At 44.8% G+C, this 18,096-nt stretch overlaps 1 protein-coding gene across 1 annotated transcript in view; it reads left to right on the plus strand.

Annotated features, from left to right (window-relative positions):
- The window catches only part of BCL9 (BCL9 transcription coactivator), a 74,993-nt gene that overhangs the window by 48,199 nt on the left and 8,698 nt on the right, over positions 1-18,096 (plus strand). The window contains exons 2-5 of the mRNA XM_034792052.1: positions 11,840-11,921; positions 14,794-15,094; positions 16,364-16,680; positions 17,839-18,028. Of these exons, the coding sequence (XP_034647943.1) occupies positions 15,042-15,094; positions 16,364-16,680; positions 17,839-18,028 (560 nt within the window). The 5' untranslated portion in view covers positions 11,840-11,921; positions 14,794-15,041. The remainder of the gene's footprint in view (positions 1-11,839; positions 11,922-14,793; positions 15,095-16,363; positions 16,681-17,838; positions 18,029-18,096) is intronic.

Genomic DNA, 18,096 nt, shown 5'->3' on the forward strand with positions numbered 1-18,096 from the left:
AAGTAACTGTAGATACTATTCCTACCCCTGAATCTCTTGGCAATTTTTGTGTCTTTTTAGGTCTTCGCATGTCTGTCTCTCTTGTGTAGAGAAACTGTCTAGTCATGGTCACTCTTTATCCTGTACGGTTAAAGTGTTGTAAAATGTACAATTTTAAAAAGACGTTTTTAAAAAAACCCTTAATCTTACCAGCTAGTGCAAGCAATACCTTTTAATATTACCAGTATTACTGAAAATTAGAAGATTAGAGGAAAATATGCAGAAAATAATTAATACCCACTTAGTTCAGAAGAGCTTGTTCTATATTATTTTAATTATCAAGCTGTACACATACCTATAGTTAGTAAATGCATGATCTTGTTGTCCCCTCCTTAGTCCTACCTTACACAATGTATTCCCTACTGTTTGGTACCTCCATCTGTTTTGTTGCATCTAAAATTACGTGTGGGCAAATTCTTGTACTTGTGAGAAAAGTCTTACTGAAATAAACAAGGCTCCGCATGTATGAAGTTTCAGGATTGGAATCTTGAATTGTAAACTCTTTTGGGCAGGGACCCAATCTTTCTACTATACCGTACAACATCTAGCACACATCTTGACACTACCACAGCGTTTCTCAAACTTTAGCAACCTGAGGACCTCCATTTTGATTTAAAATTTTTCACGGACCCCCCAAGCCTCCCCGCTCAGCCCCAACCCCTGCCCCCACTCCACCTCTGCCCCTCCTCTTCCCCGCCTCTTTCTGCCCTTTCTCCCAAGCGCACCCCATCTTTGCTCCTCCCCCTCCCTCCCAGCACCTCCTGCAGGCCGGGGAACAGCGGTTCCCTGGTGTGCAGGAGGCGCTGGGAGGGAGGGGAAGGAGTTGAGGGAGGGAGGAAAGGGGAGGAGTTGATCAGCAGGACCCGCAGACCCCCTGGAATACCCTCACTGACCCCACTTTGAGAAAAGCTGCACTATAATAACCAAGTTTTAAATCCAATGATTATTGTGCTGAGTTTCCTGTTCCATCCAAACCTTCCTGCCCCACTGCCACCAATACATCACCGCGCACAGCTGAAGATGGAAGTTGGTAAATCCATGGCTGTGTTCTCTAAGGTGTTTCACAAAAGGGAAAACATTCTGAGTGTCTACATGGCAGTATGTGATGGGACAACTTGGGCAAATGGCTTGAAGAGATGAGAGAGTAGGCAGTGAAGAGACGCTTGTGGGGGAGGGGATTTGTTACCTTAGAAATATCATAGTGTACATATTTATCAATACTTTTCCAGTTTGCATTACGTGGCATCAGCAACTGGGATGACTGCACTTCCCTCAGGGACGGAGTGGTTATGGGAATCCCAGCCACCACATCTGATCTGTATGGATTCTAGGGATGAGGAAAGGTTGGTCCTCTGATTAATGCCCCTACACACAGGAAAAGCAGTAGGGAAGGGGGTGAGGAACATGAAAGAAGAATTAGAAGAAAGGCAAAAGGTATGTCTTCCCTGCAGAGTACACCTGGGTAATCCAAGCCCACCTGCCAGCGTCCACACGTGGAGCCACACTTGACTCAGACCCAACTAGTTGCATCCATGCTGGTGCTGCAGTAATCCAGCTTAGGCGCTAATATTTCTGGAGAGATATCCCGTGGTTCTTACAATTGCACTGAGTTGAGCTGCTCTAGGAATTGTTTCATAGTGTCTTGTGAGAAAACTTCTGTCCTTCCCAAGCCCTTGTGTGGAAATGTTCTTAGCCTGCCACTAGACTACTTCTGGTTCTGCAGGCTCCTCACTTTTGCCTGTTCCACCTGTGCCAAGGCATGGATCCAGCTTGTGGGCGAAGATCTGTTCCTGCATTTGGCACTGTTCATGTAGCAGGTTGTAGATGGTGGTCATGATAGAGGATGCAGTGGCTTGTGTCCCTGAGTTGTGGGTCTAGGTGAGGAGATAATGAAGACTGCATGCTAACATGATGGTGGAGACAGCTGGTATGGGTTGCAGTAGCTGTGGATTTCCCCTATGTTGACTGGTGGTTTTTTACAAGACCACAAGCACAGAGTTGGGGGGAATACCTTATCATGCAGATCTGGGAGGGCTTAGAATTTCCTCATGAAGAGAGCTATGTTCATTGAGCAGTGTGAAGAGCTTGCCTTGATCCTTTAGTGCCAGGACAATCAGATGGGGGAGGCGAGGCCCTGCCAGTCCATCTGAAAGGTGTCTACTGAAGACTGCTACATGTTGGTGGCTAACCAGTTTGTAAGTTGGTAAATTGACTGTTGGTGCTGTTGTGGTTGAAGAGCAGTTATTGCTGCAGTTATTTACCCCTGGGTGACATACATTGCTAACATCCCTGAAATAATTAACTTTGTGACAGATTGGGTTCCTGAACTGCGCTGCAGCCCATCCATATAGTGCACATGCCCATTGTCTTCCCACCATAAGGGACACATGAATATGGCAGATTTAAACAAAAAGCAGACTTTTAACATACTCAAATAACGGGTAGGTAAGGTCCTATGGAAAGGAAATCTAAGGTAAAAAGGAGTTTAGGAGAACTGGCAATTTCTCAGACAGTATTAAAGGCACAAAGCAAACTGTCCTGATGAGAAGGAAAGAATAGTAAGAGGCCAATATGGCTCCATCAGGAGCTCTTTAGTGACCTGAAAGTCAAAAAGGAACCCTATGGAAAGTGGAAACATGGACAAATTGCTAAGGAGGAGTACCAAAGAGTAGCTTGGGCATGTAGAGACAAAATCCAAAATGCCTAAGGCATAGAATGAGTTACACCAGGAAGGGTAATAATAAGCAATAAGAATAGGTTCTGTAAATATATTAGGAGCAAGAGAAAGACAAAGGAATGTGTAGGCCCACTGTCTAGTGGGGAAGGAGAGCCAATGGATGACAACAACAAGAAGGCTGAGGTATTTTATGTCTGTTTTGCTTCAGTCTTGATGAAAATTGACTCGATGCTTAATACAATTAATATTAACAACAAGGGGGAAGGAACACAAGCTAGAACAGAAATAACAGGTTAAAGAATGTTTAGATAAGTTAGATGTATTCATGTCAGCAGAGTCTGACAAAATTAATCCTAGGGTCCTTAAGGAACTAGCTGAAGCAGTCTTGGAACCATTAGCAGTTTTATCTTCAAGAACTCATGGAGGACAGGTGAGGTCCTAGAGGACTGGAGAAGAGCAAACATAGTGGGCAGTTATAAACTAGTCAACCTAACTTCAATTTTAGGTTGAAAGATACTGGAAAAATCTTGAAACAAATGGTTAAACAATCAATTTGTAAGCACCTAGAAGATAACAGGGTGATAGTAATAGCCAGCATAAATTAGTCAAGAACAAATCATGCCATGTCAAACCCATTTCCTTCTTTGATGAGGTTACTGGCCTAGTAGATAGGAGGGAAGCAATAGATGTGATATTGTAGGGCATTTGTTCGTGGGTCTTTCCCCATCTGTCAGGGCAGGAGACCATGCCCCTTACTATGATCCCTCCTGGAGCGACTCAGTCTGGGGGGGAGGAATTAGCTAGGAGTCACTTGGTTCTATCCTGCAGCTGGCGGAGCAGCAGGGAGTCTATAAACCCAGGGCCCTCAATCAGGGCGGGGCAGCCAGCAGTTACTGGTCCTGGCTGGTAATCAGTCAGGGCAGCAATTACTCTATCTGCCTGAGGCCCTCAATCAGGCCAGGCAATCCACAGTTAACAGTTCTGGTTGGGTCTACGCAGAGCAACACAGCAATTTGGGGGGAATCGGCTCTTGGCGGGAGCTGCAGCCAAACTTGGCTGGCGCCCTAACTCTGGCAAGTGCCAGACCAATACAGGCCTCCTGGCCTAACAGGGCAGACTGCCATCCTCCAGGGATGGGGTGGCCAGGGTAGGGGGACGCAGGCCTTCCCACTCAACTGCGTCCCAGCCCAGGGCTCTATGACTGGCAGAGTGGTCTGCCACTGGGTCAGCGGGGATCTTCCTGCAACATGCTGGCCGGCTTACAATCAGTCCCACAGCCAAACCCTATTCGGCTTCCCTGGACTCCTTCCTACCCTCCCCATCCTGGGGTACCTGAGTTTCAAGGTTGTCCTCTGTCTCGCTTAGGTAAACAGCAAGTGGCAGCCCCATCAGCTCGTTGGTGTCTGGTAGCTCTGGCAGCCCTTCTGGGTCTCGGGCACAGTGGCAGCCTCCATCGGCTTCAAGCTCCACCAGCAGGGGAGAGATGTCCTCGTCCTCAACAGCTCTCCTCAAACTGAGCTAGAGGGCCGGTCTTTTATAGTTCCGGTTCCTTTCCCACCCCTCTGCTTCCGGCAGGGCGACCGTGGGTGTCCCAGCTCTGCCCACCAGGAGGGGCTTGTCAGTCTCTCAGGGAGGGAGACCATGGCCCCTCTCTACAGATACCTTGATTTTTTTTAATAATGTTTTTGATGCAGTCGCACATTACGTTTACATAAACAAAGCAGGGAAATTGTTCTAGATGAAATGACTATAAGGCAGGTGCCCAAATGGTTGAAAAACTACTCAAAGAGTAGTTATCAATGGTTCACTGTCAAACTGTGAGAGCATATCTAGTGGGATTCCACAGCAGTCTGTTCTGGGTCAGGCACTAATCAATATTTTCATTAATGATTTGGAGGGGTTGCTAGCACTTTGGAGGACAGGATTGGAATTCAAAATGACTGATTAAACTAGAGAAATGGTCTGAAATCAAGATGAAATTCAATAAAGGTAAGTGCAGAGTACTTAAGAAGAAAAAATCAAATGCACAAACACAGAAGTGGAATAACTGGCTCTAGGCAGTAGTCCTGCAGAAAAACATTTGGGGGTTGTGGTAGATCACAATTTGAATATGAGCTACAAAGTGATGTAGCTACAAAAAAAGGCTAATATGCTGGGGTGTATTAATAAGGAGCGTCCTATGTAAGACACAGGAGGTAATTATTCCTACAGTGCTCTACTTGGCACTGGTGAGGCCTCAACTGGAGTATAGTGCCCAGTTTTGGGCACCACAGTTTGAGATGTCCAGAGGAGAGCGACAAAAATGATAAAAGGCTTAGAAAATCTGATCTATGAGGAAAAGTTAAAAAAAATTAGCTATGTTTAGTCTTGAGAAAAGGAAACTGAAGGGGGACATAAGTTTTTAAGTATGTTAAGGGCTTGTTATAAAGATGGTGGTCATCACTTGTTCTCCATGCCTACTGAAGGGAGGACAAAAAGTAATTGGCTTAATCTGCCACAAGGAAAATTTAGGTTAAATATTAAGGAAAATCTTTCTATCAGGATTGTTAAGCATTGGAATGGGATTCCAAATGAGGTTGTGGAATTCTTGTCATGGGAACTTTTTAAGAACAAGTTAAACACTTGTCGGGGATGGTCTAGGTACACTTGGTCCCATGCCAGTGAAAGGGGATGGACTAGATGACCTCTCGAGTTTCCTTCCAACCCTAAATTTCTATGATTTAATGGCAACCAGAAATACTGCTATATTGCTATTCACGCCTTGGTTGACCAATAAAGGACATTCCTGATCACCACTGTGGGATGCACCAGCTGGTACATGACACCAGGGTGCTCAGGAGATCTGGTGTTAATTTGTTTGGACAAGAAGGGTGGTTATTGACAGGATGCCTATGTCCACTGTTATTTAGGGGACTTAGCCTATTCTCTACTGCCTTGGCTCAAGAAGGTGTACTCTGATTTTAGACCAGGGGGCAGAAGTTTTAATTAAACACTGAGCAGTTGCAGGATGGTGGTGTGACGAAGTGGGACTGTTCTTAATGTTTCCTCTGAATACTGTGTGGGTGCCTCAGTTTCTGGCCGACCCTCTGTTCCTAGCAACTAATGGACAGGCCCTTCCCCCCTGCAAGGGGATGCTAAAGGTGTGGGAGAACAAAGAGGTCAGGTGACCTCCTGGCCCGGGACAGGAACTCGGCAGAGAAGGAGGGTCTGGAGAGGGTTTCAGTTTGGAGCTGGCTGCAGACTAGGAGTGAGGGCAGATGAGGGTATCTGGCTCGCTGGGCCCCAGAATGGACCTGGTGGAAGGGTCCCGTTTGCTGTACCTACAAGCTCTGTTTTAGACAGAGTTCCTGTCATCTAATAAACCTCTGTTTTACTGGCTGGCTAAGAGTCGCGTCTGACTGCGAAGTGGGGGTGCATGCAGGACCCTCTGGCTTCCCCAGGACCCCGCCTGGGCGGACTCGCTGTGGGAAGCGCACGGAGGGGCATATGCTGAATGGTCCCAGGAGAGAGCCAGGAGGTGAAGCCGTGCGAGCTCCTTGCCCTGAAGACAGTCTGGGGAGCCTCCTCTCCCATGGAGCAAAGTCCTCACTGGCTTTGTGGGGAGCAGTTCCAGAGCATTGCCCGGGGACTCCGTGATAGGTGGTAGGATGTGCATTTGGCTGACTGAAGGCAAGGTGGTGCTGCCTACAAACCCATTTGGATGCCGGTGTGCGCAGTGCTATTCGTACTATTGGAGACTGCAGGACACTACACAAAATATGTGAAGATAAGGGGGAGAGCTTTTGCTAGAAGTGGGTTCAATATATTGTTGCCTCTATACGTAACCAGAAGATGCACCTCTGATCACTGGGGCTGGGTCCAGGAGAGCAGGGGAAGTAAGGGATACCCTGCGCTGCATGCTCACATCCTCACATTGCATGGGAAAATGTGATGCTGTATAGTGTTCCCTACATATCAGTTTATCTATTTGCTGTTGCTTTTATATATTTTTAAGTGAGCTTGAGACTTTATTTAAAGTTTTGGATAAAACTTCCTGCCTTTTCCCTTTTCCCCAAGCTCTCATGTTGATGTAGTCTTTTAAAAATAGTTTATTAAAAGCTAATATCAGTAGCCCAGCTGCCATTATGTAAAGACTGCAGAACTGAATAAAAGTGAAAAGTGTGGTGTCCGGTGAAAACCAGCGGAGAATTCCAATCAGCGCAGTTTCACTGGTAACTGAAGAGCACATCGCCAACATACCTGTTCTCAGGCCAGCAGGGGCAAAGAGAATGAACAAGCACATTATTTTGTGTCAGTAGAAAGAATAAAATTTTTCTCCCCTTTTAACATGCTGCATCTCTGCAAAGCTGGAGGTTGACACGTGGTGTGTCTCTATTTCATCTCTTCATGTTTGCATTTTCAAAGCCGGAGGACGGACAATAGTTAATCTGATAACTACAGCTCTTCCTGCCAGAGTTTCTATCTAATTATTTGTGGCTGGCCATCCATCACCATTAAAGGTTTATAAGTCCTAAGATTGGTGAAGGAGAAAAAGCAGGTTTGAATGGAAGGTTTTACTTCTGGGCTGAGCTGCAGTAATATGGGTGGCTAATTCATAGATGCTAAAGATGGGTCACGTCTAGTCAATCCCCCTCCCTCCCTTTGATTACATTCCCCACACTATATTTTTCTAGCCTCTTGTCAGGTAAAGGCTTGAATGTCTCAAGCAGTAGAGCTCTGACCGTTTCCTATGAGGTGTTCTCCCACATCCTAGCCTTTGCCAGCGTTCCTGTGACATAGTTGGCATCACAGAGACTTGGTGGGATAATACACATGACTGGACTATTGGTATAGAAGGGTACAGCTTGCTCAGGAAGGACAGGCAGGGAACAAAGGGAGGAGGTGTTGCCTTATATATTAAAAATGTATATGCTTGGACTGAGGTTGAGATGGAAATAAGAGACAGACTTGTTGAAAGTCTCTGGGTGAGGATAAAAGGGGTAAAAATCAAGGGTGATGTCATGATAGAGGTCTACTACAGACCACCTAACCAGGAAGAACAGTTGGATGAGGCTTTTTTTAAACAACTAACAAAATCATCCAAGTCACAGGACTTGGTGGTGAGGGATTCAACTACTCAGACATCTGTTGGGAAAATAACACAGCAGGGCACAGATTATCCAACAGGTTCTTGGAATGTATGGGAGACAATTTTTTATTTCAGAAGGTGGAACCAGCTACTAGGGGAGAGGCTGTTCTAGATTTGATTTTGCAAATAGGGAGGAACTGGTTGAGAATTTGAAAGTGGAGGGCAGGTTGGGTGAAAGCGATCATGAAATGGTAGAGTTCATGATTCTAAGGAATGGTAGGAGGGAGAACAGCAAAATAAAGACAATGGATTTCAAGAAGGCAGACTTTACAAACTCAGGGAGTTGGTAGGGAAGATCCCATGGGAAGCAAGTCTAAGGGGGAAAACAACTGAAGACAGTTGGCAGTTTTTCACAGAGACATTATTAAGGGCACAAGAGCAAACTATCTCACTGAGTAGAAAGATAGGAAGTATGGCAAGAGACTACCCTGGCTTACCCAGGAGATCTTCAATGATCTAAAAATCAAAAAAGAGTCCTACAAAAAGTGGAAACAAGGTCAAATTACAAAGGATGAATATAAGCAAATAACACAAGTATGTAGGGACAACATTAGAAAGGCCAAGGAACAAAACGAGATCAAACTAGCTAGAGACATAAAGGGTAACAAGAAAACATTCTACACATACCTTAGAAGCAAGAGGAAGACCAAGGACAGGGTAGGCCCATTACTCAATGAGTGTGTGTGGGGGGGGGGGGGGGGGGGGGAACAATAACAGAAAATGTGAAAGTGGCAGAGGTGCTTAATGATTTCTTTGTTTTGGTTTTCACAAAGAAGGTTGGTGGTGATTGGACGTCTAACATAGTGAATGCGGGTGAAAATGAGGTAGGATCAGAGGCTAAAATAGGGAAAGAACAAGTTAAAAATTACTTAGACAAATTAGATGTCTTCAAGTCATCTAGGCCTGATGAAATGTATCCTAGAATACTCAAGGGGCTGACTGAGGAGATAGCTGAGCCATTAGCGATTATCTTTGAAAAGTCATGGAAGACGGGAATGGTTCCAAAAGACTAGAAAATGGCAAATATAGTGCCCATCTATAAAAAGGGAAATAAGGACAACCCGGGGAATTACAGACCGGTCAGCTTAATTTCTCTGCCTGGAAAGATAATAGAGCAAATAATTAAGCAACCAATTTGCAAACATCTAGAAAATAAGGTGATAAGTAACAGTCAGCCTGGATTTGTCAAGAACAAATCATGTCAAATCAACATGATAGCTTTCATTGACAGGGTAACAAGCTTTGTGGATGGGGGGGAAGCGGTAGATATGGTATACCTTGATTTTTAGTAAAGCTTTTGATATTGTCTCGCATGACCTTCTCATAAACAAACTAGGGAAATGCAACCTAGATGGGGCTACTATAAGGTGGGTGCAAAACTGGTTGGAAAACCGTTCCCAGAGAGTAGTTATCAGTGGTTCACAGTCATGCTGGAAAGGCATAACAAGTGGGAGTCCCACAGGGATCAGTGCTGGGTCCAGTTCTGTTCAATATCTTCATCCATGATTTAGATAATGGCATAGAGAGTACACTTACAAAGTTTGCGGACGATACCAAGCTGGGAGGGGTTGCTTTGGAGGATAGGATTAAAATTCAAAATGATCTGGAGAAATTGTCTGAAGTATAAATAGAATGAAATTCAATAAGGACAAATGCAAAGTACTCAATTTAGGAAGGAACCATCAGCTGCACACATACAAAAGGGGAAATGACTGCCTAGGAAGGAGTACTGTGGGAAGCGATCCGGGGATCATAGTGGATCACAAGCTAAATATGAGTCAACACTGAATGCTATTGCAAAAAAGCAAACATCGTTCTGGGATGTATTAGGAGGAGTGTTGTAAGATACGAGAAGTAATTCTCCGCTCTACCCTGCGCTGATTAGGCCTCAACTGGAGTATTGTGTCCATTTCTGGGTACCACATTTCAGGAAAGATGTGGACAAATTGGAGAAAGTCCAAAGAGCAGCAAAAATGATTAAAGGTCTAGAAAACATGACCTATGAGGGAAGATTGAAAAAATTGGGTTTGCTTAGTCTGGAAAAGAGAAGATTGAGAGGGGACATGACAGTTTTCAAGTACATAAAAAGCGGTTACAAGGAGGAGGGAGAAAAAATTGTTGTTCTTAACTTCTGAGGATAGGACAAGAAGCAATGGACTTAAATTGCAACAAGGGAGGTTTAGGTTGGACATTAGGAAAAACTTCCTAACTGTCAGGGTGGTGAAGCACTGGAATAAATTGCCAAGGGAGGTTGTGGAATCTCCATCATGGGAGATTTTTAAGAGCAGGTTGGACAAACATCTGTCAGGGATGGTCTCTAGTTAACACTTAGTTGTGGCATGAGTGCAGGGGACTGGACTAGATGAGCTCTCGAGGTCCCTTCTAGTTCTATGATTCCTGTCTCTTTACTCCTGTGAAAAGGTAAATTTGGGCTGCATTGGATAGTTGCTTAGGGCTAGGTTAGGTAGAGAGGTGTCGCTGTACTGGCACTGGCTTGGCCTAGGGAGGATTATAACTGGGAATGTTGAAGGGATGATGGTGTTGCTATGGCTAGGTTTTTGCTGGATTAAATGGTTTATGGCGGCAGTTGTCTTGTCAGATGCTGTTTATATGTGTGGCTTATAGGGACAGTTTATCCTGTTGATGGTCTCATTGTTTGATTGGGTGGAGGATGCAACTCTGTTATTTAGGACTGGCTGACTAGAATGGTGGCTTCATTGCTCTAGATATTGCTACACTGTTTAGGTCAAATTGGAATGGATGATACTTTGAGATGGAGCGAAGGGGCTATAGAAGTACAATTTTTCACCACTCTGAATGACTTTAATGTCAAATCACAGCTCGTGTTCCCTGTTTCACAGATGGGTTAACTGAGTTGCTTAGGGTCAGATGGGAAGTTTGCAGTAGAGCTGGGAATAAAAACCAAGTCTCCTGATTCCCAGTTGTGCTTTAACCACAGTGCCATCCTTCCTGTGTAAATAGTAAGAGGCACATTGTGTCTTCAAACTGAACTTAGTAGAGTGGTGTATCTTGGTGGTCCGAGTGGATTGAGTGGATAGAAGAAATAAGTCTGTAACAGGAGTTCTGTGTTTTTCTGCCTTGACACAGAATTTACCCTAGAATCCAACACTTGCTGTGGAATCTTAAGTTTTCGTTTTATAAAGCAAAATTTGCTAGATGATGTGGTTGAAGATGGTTCCTACATGTGAACTGAACATTAACTGATGTGATGTTTTCCTCAGTACTGACAGTAGGGAGAGTGGAACTGATCAGTTCAGCAATGACCTCTTTGGTTATATGAGGAATAACTGGCAGCATCTGATGCTCAAAAATACCACCAAAACTGCAGCACGCCATGCTTTCAAATACTTTCGAATGGATAAACATCCACATGTAGGGTGGTGTCTTGCAGTGGAATGGTGGCCAATGGAACAGTAGATGAAGCTGCCTTACCGTCTCCTATTCTGACGTTGGCCTGATACTTCTCCTGACTGATCATAGAGAGTATCCAGCTTTACTGGACTATTGCATTTTCATTCACACGTGGGCAGGCAGGCTGTCTGGTCCTGGAGGTAGGCACTGTATAATTGTGAAGAGCAGAGGTTGGCACAGGTAGCTGGGCTCATGAAGTGAGTGGAAGGCAAACCCTTGAGGTTAGGTGGACAAGGAAGTTGGGAGGATGCTTATGTGGGCACTGTGCCAGTTCTTGGGAGTACAGATGGGCTCACCGGAATCCATCCAGCTGAACTGGGGGTGTGCCAAAGCAGGTCTAAGCTGTCCCTTGCTGCATTTGTTTATAGCAAACCAGTTAAACCTCACTGCTGCTTTCTCCCTGTAAAGGCTTTCTTAGCACTAACAAATCTTGCTGAGTTGAGCTGAGGCTTTCTTGTCAGTTATTCAGAGAAAGCTTTGGTCTCCTTTTTGTGGCCTGGGAGGGGCCCACAAATTCCTGTGAATTCCCTATGATGGAGCTCTTCCCTTTTCTTCTTTTTCAGGTAATCTTTCCTTGTGTAGAAGGGGTCCTGAACTCATCACCTCTACGATGATCACTGCAATGTCGTGACACCAGAGGTCTTGGTGAGTTGTCTACAGGGAAGATGCTGGGTCCTATAAGATTTACAAAAACATTGGCCCCCATCTACATGGGTCCTTGAGACACTTTGCTGAAACGTTTTAAAACATGCTTTGATCACCCACAGTGGCGCCAGTCTCTGACACTAGAACAAGAATTGTTCTGCAAGGCAGAGAGACTCCAGCTATGTAGACTGGAGTCCATTTTCCCCTGAAACCTAAATGAGAGCAAGGGAAGAGCATATCCAAGTTTAGCACAAGTGAAGGGGAATTTTAACTTATTGGACACCAAACTCCCACAAATAAAAATTGTGATGTTTTCCATTTTGAGTCTCGCATTATTGTACAGTTCCATTGCACAGAAGGGGAAAGCAAAGGGGGGGAAAATAAGAGTTGACAATCATTTTGTCATCAACCAGTAAAGTGCAAAACTTAGAAAAATTGAAAATTCTGTTAATATTTACCCCCTCCATTCAAATCTCTCCTTATAATTCACTCCTGCAAAGCTTCAGTGCTAATCCATTGAAAGATAGTGTGTGTCTTGTGTATTATATATAAAGACCATGTTAAAAGAACAATATCCAGGTTGTCAAATAAAGCAGTCAAAGTTAGGAAATGTTGCATTTATGGTAGCTTGTTCAATCTTAATTCTGCTACCTTTTGTGTCTGTCCTGTGCACTGAATGATACCGGGGTCCTGTGGAAAAAATAGTGTGTGCTCATATAATGTATCGTAATGCAAACGCACAAAGGGGTAAAATTAAGGCATTATTCATGAGTGGAAAAACATTATAATGGAAACAACTATATAAATAAAAAGAAATCCACAACACAGGCCTCTCTATCCTGCTTTTTGGAGCAAATTGTGCTCACTGTTATGCCATTGTTCTTCCCTCTCCTGCCATGATGTGTTGTGCTTTTGGTCTAACTTCAGTTTTAAGAGAGACCATGAGTAAAATTTTCAAATGTGCCTCAGTCCCAGTGACTTTCAATATGACAGGATCTTAAGTCTTTTTTGAAAATGGAACTGAGACACTTGTGAAAATTTGAAGTCCTGTTTTCAAGAGGGACGTAGGAGCCTAAAGACACAGTGAGAATCAGTGGGATTTAGAAACTTCTGAAAATTAACTCTTCATGTATGCCTGTAAAGCACCATGCACACCGATGGCATGATAGAAATAACAGTAACACTACATTGCTCTCAAAACCAATGAGATGCTCTGTTTGTGGTTCTAGAGATGCGTGTGGTCTCTGTGGAGTCTGTGGGTCTGATCAGAACTCATCTTGCTCTGCCCAATATCAGGCAGAACAAATGAAGCTCTTAATCCATGAATGTAGGGAATATTCCTGGACTTAAGCAGGGCAGTGAAGACAGGAATATTGAGCAAATTTACTGGGGTCACCAGGATCCCTCTTTGTCTCTCCAAGCAGCAGGAGAAGCTGTGGAAGGGAGAATATCTGGAGTTGTCGAGAGCCACAAAATCATTACATTGTGGTGTCCTGACACTGTGGATTGAAGTTGCATCAAAATGTACTGGTATAATATCATGAGACAATTGTGATGACATACCAAGATCACTTTGAGGAGCTGGAGACCCACAAAGCTCCATACCAATGCCTTACTAGCCAGTCTCTCCTGGCAGCAATGTGATCATATGGTGGCAGGTATTTCTTAATCCTCCAGTAGCGACGCATCAGTGAATCTATTTGTGTCCTCTTAATATCCTTAAAACACTAGTTCCTTCATAATAGGCAAGACCCTGCCAGCCTGATTAAATCTCATTTTGATTCTATTGATTCATACAAGAAACTGCTGCTTCAGTGCTGAGAAGGAATACTGGGAATATTTACATTTGAATAATTTTTAACTAGCAATATTTAATACATTCAGAATATAAACAAGATTTATTGTTAATTATGTGGATTTACATCTTGAGTAGGTGAGATGAACAGAAGATCTTCTATTAAAATATAAACAAGACAGAAAATTGTTCCAAAATTCTTTAGCTCAAAGGACATAAGAAACCTAAAAGTCCAATATTTTCCTCCTCCAGTAATGTAGAAGAAACGGTGTTATGTTGTTCTTCTGTATGGCCAGCATTGTGCACGTTGCCTCTCTTCAGAAACAAGCTGAAAAGTGCTCAGGTTAAATTAAAAAATGTTTTAAAATAGCTTGTATGGTGTTGCTGAGCAAATTTGGATGGGCAGCTCTCCAATGATCTATCAACCTTTCAGTTAGAAACAGTAATTGACCACAAGTTCTCCTTAGTGTGCTCATAGTAATCAAGTCTCATGCTTCATGGCATAAGCTGGTTGCTTACAGGTGGTCAGGAAGGCATTTTCTGTCTCTCTCCCTCCCTCCTGTGCACCTTCCACCACACAGCATTGCATAAATGGCTAATTGTAGTGGGGGGGAAAGGGTTTACCTTCCTCTGAGAAATCAGGTAATGGCCATTCATAGTGGGAATTCTGGATGATCGGGACTAGCAGTCTGGTCTGTCTAGTTCTATGTTCCTAGTGATTTGGTGTGGGGCGTGCTTAAATAAGTCATGTGAATTCTTCCATGACTTGGATCAAAGAGTCTGGATAAGAAGAGCTTCCCTACCTCTTTCTTCCCTGCTCTTTTTTGAATCCAGCATAACTTGTTTTGGGTGAAGGGAGACTGGCTTTACCACTTGTGAGTTTTTAATACCTGCCCAGAGCTTCCTCCTAGCTGTACATTTCAACTGTCTTCCAGCCAGCTGAAAATGCCAGTCCCTCACCCTGTTAGTGAAAGGGAAAGGATTGCCATCCGCTGGTCTGTTTCGTTCAGTTAATTCCAGGGTTTGGAATGTACCTTACCTGTTTTCTGTTCTTTCTTTGGGGGCGGTTTGGCACAGTGTGCCCTGGAGATGCGAGACTTCCCCTCAGCAGCAGGAGGCACACATTCAGAGAATGCTGGAGCTGCAGGAGGGAAGGGCCCAGTGCAACGACAGAGAGAGACAAAGAGAAAAAAGACAAGCAGACGGACAGCGGTGAGAGAACCGTGCGGCAGAAAGTGCTTCAAAGCTGCCAGCAGCAGCAGGCCCCCTAGAGGAACTTGACGAGAGCCCATCTGTGTGTGAGTGTGAGCTCAGGATTTCTGTCAATGCATTCCAGTAACCCCAAAGTGAGGAACTCCCCATCAGGAAACACACAGAGGTGAGACACTTCAGTGAACTGTTCTGGGTATGGAGGGGGAGGTGTCCCTGCTCTGCTGCAGTGTTATCCAAGGCCTGGGTCAAGCACAGATGATCTTTGTGCTTGTACTCCCACACAAAGTTCTCCCTGTGCTGCTGGCAGGAGCAGCATGGAACTGATTATCATTGCACAAGCCTTGTCCATGTCATTCATCTGCCTGTGCCAGACGACATCCTCCATTGACTTGGAAGAGGAAAAGCCTGAAGGAAAGGTGATGCACTGGATGTATGGTGTGCTTCACAGCACACCTAGGTTTGATCGTTCACTCCTGGGGTCAGCAAGAGCTGACAGTAACTTGGAGGGAGTGCTCCAGAGTCAGCTGTCTGGCCGACTGAAGGAGCAACTTGAACAGGCTCCATTGCGAGGCTTGCTACAGTTCGCTGCCTTTTGGGCTGGGGCTGGGGGGTAAAATGAGCTCCCAGCAGATCCCTGCAGAAGAAAGGAAGGGGGATGACAGTGGCTAAAATAAAGGGAGGAAGGAAGACACTAATTGAGTAGAATCTAAGGAGACAAAATAGTTTTAGGCTGTAGTTTATGTAATGGGTCAGTGGGTGGGAAAAGACTGTTTTTTTGAGTTTCTTTTGGTAAACTCTAATGCAGTCTCCTCCACCCCATTTTGCAGGAGTGTGTGTGGAGACAGTATCCTCCTCTTTCCCCATTCAAAGGCAGGTTGTAGCTGGTTTAATTGCTTTCATGGTCAGAGGTTTGTATTTTCCTGGCGAGTTTCCCTGATCTGTGATGAGTGCTGCAATAATGCTTGGTTTTCCTTATGCTCTCTTGGGCTGGCTTGTGGTGGGTTTCTCTGCTTTGTGATCACAGCTGTACTGTGTCATTTGGGTCTGGATGGGTAGTGTGGTGAACTTTATGGTGCCCTGTTTGTTTACTTTGAGCTGGTCTTGGTGTGAGACGCTTTTCTGTGTACATAGAAACCGTTGTCTTTATTGACAGAAGCCCCAGAGGTGGCTCCTCATGTGACTGAGCAGTTCCTGGGATCTAGCAGGCCTGCCGCTTGTTCTTGTGCCTTCTTGAGCACTGTGATCCCATATTGGATAATAACTTTTTTCAAGGCATGTTTGAAAGAGCATCTGGATGAAGCTAAGCATGTAGGCATTTCTTACTCAGTAGCAACTGCCTTGCTCTGTAAAGGTGCTGCTGCTGCTTTTCTCTAGTCCATTCCTACTGGAGTGAATCGACAGTCTAATCTCTATTTTTAATTCTCTTTTTTTTCAGTAGCCCCAAATCAAAGCAGGAGGTGATGGTCCGTCCCCCCACAGTGATGTCCCCGTCTGGCAACCCCCAGCTGGATTCCAAATTTTCCAACCCGGGTAAACAGGGGGGCTCAACCAGCCAATCCCAGCCCTCTCCCTGTGACCCCAAGAGTGGAGGTCACCCTCCCAAAGTGCTCCCTGGCCCAGGTGGGACCATGGGATTGAAGAATGGGGCTGGAAATGGTGCCAAGGGGAAGGGAAAGAGAGAGAGGAGCATTTCAGCGGATTCCTTTGAACAGAGAGATGCTGGGACTCCTAGCGACGATTCGGAAATCAAAGGTAAGTGCTAAGTATTGGTGTAAGATGATCATTTGGCTTGTGGGTGTTAGCAAAAGCATCTGTCTGCCTGAGGTGGTGACTGTGTGCCAGCTGAAGGGAATCTAAATGTCCTGTAGAGAGGGGAGGATTTTCCCAGCTGGTAATGGTAAACGTGTGTCTCCATCTTCAGTTGAAGTACAGATTGGAAAGTTGTTTCATGATAACACTGAAACTCCCCAAGAGGTTTTGGGAAAATAAATAAAAGCTGTTTGTCTCCTTCCACCCCACTCTGTCCGTTGGCCTCCCAGGAGCTGCTGTGTTTGAATTGGAGTGTCAAAGCTAGCATGTAAGCCAGTTTTGTGAATACAGACGAGTAAGGTGTATTGGGTGATGATATATCACTTATACCCCTCTGACTGGTAGGAACACAGGACTGGGAGACAAGACTTCTGAATTCTGTTCTTGGCTCTGCCACTGATTCATTGTGGGACCTTGGACATGTCACTACTCCACTCTTCACTTTCCTAACCTGTGAAATTAGGTTCAGTATAAATAGCTACCTATTGTGTGTCTCAGTTGTGATATTTGATTGATTGCTCTGAGATTCTCACATGAAAGGTGCAAAGAATTATTACTGCCCTGTGATATTAGGTCTTCCAGAGTTTGCATTTGATAGACGCCTTGACAGAGTGGCAACAAGAGAGCTTTGGCTGTAAAGGACCTGGGTCCAGTTTGAGTTAGTTTCCAACTGGTGTGATTAGAAGCTGTGTGGTCACAGTATAGCAGACTAGAGTTCGGGTGACATGAGTAAGGGGAGAAAAAAGGTCTCCTACAAAACTTTCCCCACCTTACAAGAACTTAAATGCTTATCTGCTTGTGTGTGTGTCTCACATATGCTCTCTGACTAGTCATGTGTGAATGCCAGGAAACTAGCTAGAGTTGAGACAGTATGAGCTTCCTCTTCCTGCAGAGTTTTTTGGAATGCGAGTGGGAATCACAGTGTAACAGGACAGCTTCCTTAGTACTAATTGGGAGAGGAGTCTGAGCCTTCTTTATAGGAACGTTGGGTATCGTGATGCCAACTGAGAGTCAAGGGTGAGAGGAGTATCAAACTTCCTCACAGCTTCCACACTAGTGAGACCTTCTCTCTCTTCTCCCCCCCCCCCCCTTCCTTTCCAGACTGCAACTCTGCCGACCATATGAAGACCCAGGATTCCCAGCATACGCCACACTCTGTAACTCCTTCAGCTGCTTCAGCCCCAAGGTCTTCCACGCCCTCCCATGGCCTGACTGCCACTTCGGAGCCAGCTAGTGGACAAAAGACTCCATCCAAAGTGGTTTATGTCTTTTCTACTGAGATGGCCAATAAGTACGTAAATGGTTGAATGTGTCCTTCGTGTCCTTTCCCTGCATTTGTGTGCACCTCGTTACATGAAA

This window comes from Trachemys scripta, chromosome 1, assembly GCF_013100865.1.
Source record: "Trachemys scripta elegans isolate TJP31775 chromosome 1, CAS_Tse_1.0, whole genome shotgun sequence".
In the NCBI taxonomy this organism is placed as follows: Eukaryota; Metazoa; Chordata; order Testudines; family Emydidae; genus Trachemys; species Trachemys scripta.